The 5,766-nt window shown below is 38.8% G+C and overlaps 1 protein-coding gene across 1 annotated transcript; it reads right to left on the reverse strand.

Moving 5' to 3' along the window:
- Positions 1-2,763: 2,763 nt before the first annotated feature.
- Positions 2,764-5,334, reverse strand: LOC108564853 (putative uncharacterized protein DDB_G0277255). The gene is made up of 2 exons (XM_017924023.1): positions 4,904-5,334; positions 2,764-4,795 (listed from the first exon to the last, which is right to left on the reverse strand). The coding sequence occupies exons 1-2, from the start codon at positions 5,332-5,334 to the stop codon at positions 2,764-2,766; spliced, it is 2,463 nt and encodes an 820-aa protein (XP_017779512.1).
- Between the last annotated feature and the right edge of the window lie 432 nt (positions 5,335-5,766).

The following is a 5,766-nucleotide window of genomic DNA, read 5'->3' on the forward strand; positions in this document are numbered from 1 at the left end:
TAATTTGTTTGTAATTTACTTAAAAATAATCAGGAAAATATAACTTATAATGAAGATATGCAAGTGCTTAAAGGTGGCCTGCATCGTCGGAGAACTTTGGAGTTTAATAAGGAAATTCCGCTAAAGTGTATTTCGCCTTTGGGTACACAACATAACCTTGCGTTTATTAATGCTTTAGCTGAGACTTTTGTAATATCATAACTTCTAGAGGTAAATAATTCAAATTAATTTGAAAATAATTCTAGAAATTATTGTTTCCAATGTGATCATTTTTTTTCGCATTTTAAATACATTTTTATAATACAAACTTAAATTAGATATTCATAAACTAAAATGTTTAAATTCATGAATTTTCACTTGTTTATAAACAACGAAATTTTAGAATTTTGGTGAATTTCTTCACAAATCTTTCAGTTTTTGTTCTGAAAGAAAAATAACATTTTTTTTTGTTTTCAATTTATATTAGAATGTTCTCATTTGATAAATTAAAAAGAAAAGAAACCTTATTATTTAATTACAAATTTTGATTATAAATAATTGAAACAATATATATTTAACTCTATTTTAATAATGCACTTAAGTAGATATGAAAATATTTTTAATAGAAGAAGCAGATGAGAAATGTAAATGTATAAGAAGCTCGCGTCGCGAACTCTTTAATAAAATGTTTATGTTTTCCACTCAATTTGCCGATATCTGCGTTACGCTGCTTTATGGTAATAAAGACCCTAAACGTTTATTACGTTGCAAATTCCTTCTTCAAACGCATACATAAATCTCGAACACATCCAAGTATAAATAATGTGTTTACATTGTAACAAAAAATTTTCATATGTAAAAAAAAAAAACATCTAAATTTATATATTTCCTGAATAAAACATAAAGTTTATATTATTTGTAAAAATAAATAAATTCTAATTTATTTATATAGTATAATTACTTGCATCATTTGGAATCTAAATTTTTATTTAAACTTTTTTATCAATTTTATTAATATTTATTTAGCTGAGATTTTACTTACAAGAAAAACAAAAATGATTAAAAGAATCTCTATTTTTCTTAAATAAATAATTAATATGTAATCAATATTTATTATTTAAAACTAAAATCTATTTATTAATATTATTTTGCTAATTATATATTTGAATCATAGATAAATTTTAATACGTCAAATATAAATATGAATTTTAGAGTTTAAAATAAAATTCGTTAGATTGTGTAAATTTTTAAAGAAATTGTAATAATTGATTTTATAATCTATTCTAATTATGAGTAATGTTTAATATGGTTTCTGGGGATGCGGAGGTGAGGTGTAATAAACTAGATTATAATTAGGATGACTAAGCGAAGTGTCGTCTTCTGAATTTAATTACTTTTTGCGGTGAATGTAACACTGACGTTCATGCAATGTTCATCTGGTTTTTGGAGGTGGAGAAGGAAGGGTGGATGGGTGGTGTGGCGGCTGATTTAGTTCTCCGGAATGGTGCCCTTATCTCGACACACCGCCAACACACGTATGTCGCGATATTACCCAGATTGCGACTCATTCGGGATATTAAATTTCCCCATTTCGTTTATAATTCCCATCGAGCTCGAGCAAAACAGCGTCGACGCTAATCGCAGCGCCTTTCGATCATCCCGGATTGCGGCTGATGGAAATTAACGATAGGCTGTATAGTTTTAGCTGTCAAAAAATGTGAACGTCAAAATTCTCAGTGAAAACGTGCTGAAAAAAGATCCGGAGCGCGACATGCGGTACATGTCACCACAGGATTGCGTCAAATGCAGAGCGAGGAATAGATGCAAATGTAGTCCGGATCGCGAGGGAGTCCTGGGATTGTCCTGGATGGAGAAGCCGAACTGCTGCAGTCCTTGCGGTGCCAAAGTACAGGTGAACGTCTGCACGGATCTATGCAAGGTGCGCAACACTTCGGTGGTCAGCGATATGTTCGAGAATTTGAAGAATTCGATTGAGTACGTGCCCAGCGGCGACAACTGCTTCCGGCTGCAGACAACCGCCTGCAAACCATGCTGCCAACCTGTCCCTCCCGGGAAATGCGCAACACTCAAGATGAAGAGGTGCTCATCATCCGTTGCGCATTGTTGTTCCGTTTGCGAGTCGAGGATCTGCTGTTGCCGATGCTGCTGTTGCGAAGAGGAATCGCAACCCTACTGCATGCTGTCTCTTTTCCTAACGATCTTACTCGTCATTGTATTCTCATATTGTGGTTACCACTACTATAAGTTATACAAGGATTTTCTGTGCAGACAAAAACTTAGGTACCGACTGTTCTAATTATAAATAAAGACCAATAATATTTTAACCCTAACAATATTTAACAGTACGATATATAACATAAAATTGAATGATGAATGTTTTGGAATGATTTTAATTATCTGTTTATACGGCGAAACAAATCCAATAACAGGGATAAATCAGGCGCGAAAACGGGGATGGATGTGGAGAGACAAAAAAAAAAGGGAGAGAGAAAAGAGGAACAAAAGCCCTTAAATCAAGTGTCTCAATCGCAGGCCGACAACTACATCGTCATTTATAACTTCCTTCTTTATCTGCGCCGTTTAAAACGTCGATATTTTATCTGGTCGGCTTTTGTTCGTTGTCGGCGAGTTCGCTTCCCACTATTTTCATAATTGAATTTAGTCATTCCAGAAAAAAAAAACACAAATAGAATCCACAGCTTTTTGGATTTTCTATTAATTTAACTCAAGAAGTTGCGTATATATTGATAAAAATAATAATCTCTATAATTGATACATGACAAAATTGGTCACTGTAAGGATGAACGTAACGAGAAGGAATGTGAACACTGCCAGAACCTCAGGTCTCCTCAAGCAATCAGCCTGATCGCAGATGCCGTTGCAATCGCACGAGAACAATTGCCTTAGAAAAGTGTTGAAGCATGTATCGTCGTTGCATCCTACTTGGAGATTAAGCGATTTTCTACTTCTGGAACTACTCCTGCTTCGTCCTCTGCGTCTCATCTTCCTCCTACCTCTCCGACTGCTGCTGCTTCTTCTTCTACCACTTTTAGTGCTACTTCTTCTCCTTAAACTCCTTCTGCTACCATTTCTGCTTGCCAAACTCTTCCTGCTACCGTTTCTGCTTGCCAAACTCCTTCTGCTGCTTCTTCTACTCCCCATACTAATATCGCTTTTATTCATACTCATCGTACTCCTGCCTCTGCTACCTAGACTAGTTAAACTTGTACCAATCGATTTCCTCGATCTGCTCCTTGTGGATCGTCTTCGCGAAGCCATACTGCACACACTTTTATTTCTATCCATATTATCAGTGGATTGTCGACGACTCTCCGACAACTTATCCGACAAAGCTTTAAACTCATCCGTTTGTTTCCTATTCATCTCAGTAAACATATTCATTAGAAGACAAGGACATAATCCGCCCATAGGCGAATTGTTGCAGAAATTCATACCATTTGTATTATTGCATCCATTATTAAATTGCTGTGGATTTATACCGTATGATCTATTAGTTTGATTTTCGTTTGTAAAATCGTTGTTAGTTGGGGGAATATTTGCAGCCATGGGTTGTTTGGGTTGTTCGACCATAGTGGTATTATCTATAGTCCTTTGACCAGCAGTTTTATTGGTCGTTGTATGACCTCCAATTGTATCTCCATTCGTTTTGGGTTTATCGTTATTAGTATTATTGGTATTCGAAGGACTTGATAAAAGTTTATCATCATTGTTGATACTTCCACGAGGCGAAGAGGCTCTTATATCGGAATGTTGGAATTCACTGTAACCTATGGGTAAAGTGCTGCTCGTTCTTTTAATGGTATCATCGTTGATAGTTCCGACAAATGTTGAAGACCTTAAAGGTTTATCAAGAACCATCTCAGATGCTCGAGGTTCATCATCGTCAAACATCGCGAAGCATGACTCATCGTTGCTTACTATATCTACAGTTTGCGCGCTTCTGGATGTTATGAGACAGGTAATGCAACATTCATCCGAGCATCGCTTCTTCTTCCGCGGAAAACAACAGTAATTTTTGATATTCGATCGTAAGTTATACGTCAGATTGCAGCTCCCATTACTAACCGAAGCATCGGTTGTGCTGAAGGTGCTTGTCGATTTGCAGAGTGCCAGAGCGTTATTACTGCAATCATCCAGACATGAAGTATTTTTTAAAATTTCTGCTGGTGTACTTGTGCAAGTGTCGACCAATTTGTTATATTTTCCAGTGCAAGAACATCTGGCCGGTCGATTATCCTTGAATGAAACAGACGGGCTGCTCGAAATAGATTTCAAACTCGTGGTGCTGGTTGACGAGTTCATAGATAATGCTGAACCATCACCGATACCAACGTGACGTGAGGGCTTCCTCAAACTCAACTGACTGTTCCGAGGATCGAAACTACGACGACGACTTTGACGAGACTGTCTTCTGAGGCTTAATTGACTGTTCTGAGGTCCGAAATTATTACGACTTTGACAAGACTGTCTTCTGAAGCTCATCTGACTGTTCTGAGGTCCGAAATTATTACGACTTTGACGAGACTGTCTTCTGAAGCTCAACTCACTGTTCTCAGGTGCAAAAATACTACGACTTTGAAGAGACGGACTCTTTATACTCGATTGACTTGGCTTCGGATCAAAATTCCCAAACGATTTCCTTAAGTTTAAATGACTGTGCTGAAAATCGTTGTCCGATCTTCCATCCTTGCTTTTCAATCTGTCCCTAAAGGTGGCCAGGGATTCACGAATTTGAGACACGCTCACGTTAGAACTGTTTTGAGACTGAGTGGAGCTGAACATGCTTGGAGTTATACTCAAATCATCTGGGTCACCATCATCATCATCATCAGCAAGAACATAATCATCATCATCATTGTAATCATCATCGTCGTCTTCTTGCGAGGGATCGTTCGCTTGGCAATCTTCGTTCAAGCAGGCGTCCTCGGAGATGCACGGTGAGAAATCCGAAGAACTGTTCGACGGTTGCAAACTGCATTCGTTGCTGCAGCATTCTTCGCATTCAGGGCAACTGCTTGAATCGGTGTAACTAATGCTCGGTGACTCATTCTCGTTGTCCACCGTTGTGGGAACGAAAGTGTCGTCTACGCTCATCAACCTTTCAGGTATCTCATACTTTGCGCACAAGCAGACGGGTGCGTTCCTACCTCGAGGTGATCGAGGAACGCCCAAGTAGTAATAACCATCTATCGGACTCTTCGACTGCATCCGTTGCACGTACACATTCACGCCGTTCCCGCAGCTGCACTGGCATTTTCCTAATGGTGGTGATGATGCTCCCGTCTCGAAGATGGTCTCTTCGAACTCGCTCATAGCTTACAGCAGACGAAGCAGACCGGATGCACCAAATAGAGTATCAGGACAACAAAAACGGAAACAATCTCTGGGACGGATAAGTATTTGCGTAGTATCAATTTCGTTTGTTCTGCCGTTCGTCGGGATTTCCTTCCGGCACGTGAGCATTGCCCCGTCGCGTCCATCTCATACCGAACGCATCGCAAATGACGGTCGTCCTTGATTGCGCATCTGCAGGTTCTCAACTTCTCCTTGCACAGACACACCAAACTTTTCTTCGCTACGCTCATCTGCTCATTCGGACAGTTAACCGTTGTTGTTGTTGTTAACTTGCAGCTACTGAGTATGTTGCAGCTGACGTGGCTACAGCCGCAGATACAAGCATTACTGGGTCCTCGGCTCGAATCCGGATCTGTGTCAAAAGTTGGGCTGCTATTGGACTGTCGTCGA

The sequence above is a fragment of the Nicrophorus vespilloides genome, unplaced genomic scaffold (genome assembly GCF_001412225.1).
Source record: "Nicrophorus vespilloides isolate i.1.1-1 unplaced genomic scaffold, Nicve_v1.0, whole genome shotgun sequence".
NCBI lineage: Eukaryota > Metazoa > Arthropoda > Insecta > Coleoptera > Silphidae > Nicrophorus > Nicrophorus vespilloides.

Bases quoted from the DNA above. Each gene is read 5' to 3' on its own strand.
- LOC108564853 (XM_017924023.1), bottom strand. From the start codon at position 5,334: ATGAGCGAGTTCGAAGAGACCATCTTCGAGACGGGAGCATCATCACCA. The intron at 4,796-4,903 runs GCAAGAAGACGA...AAGCATGTTCAG, and splicing joins TGCCAAGCGAACGATCCCTC to CTCCACTCAGTCTCAAAACA.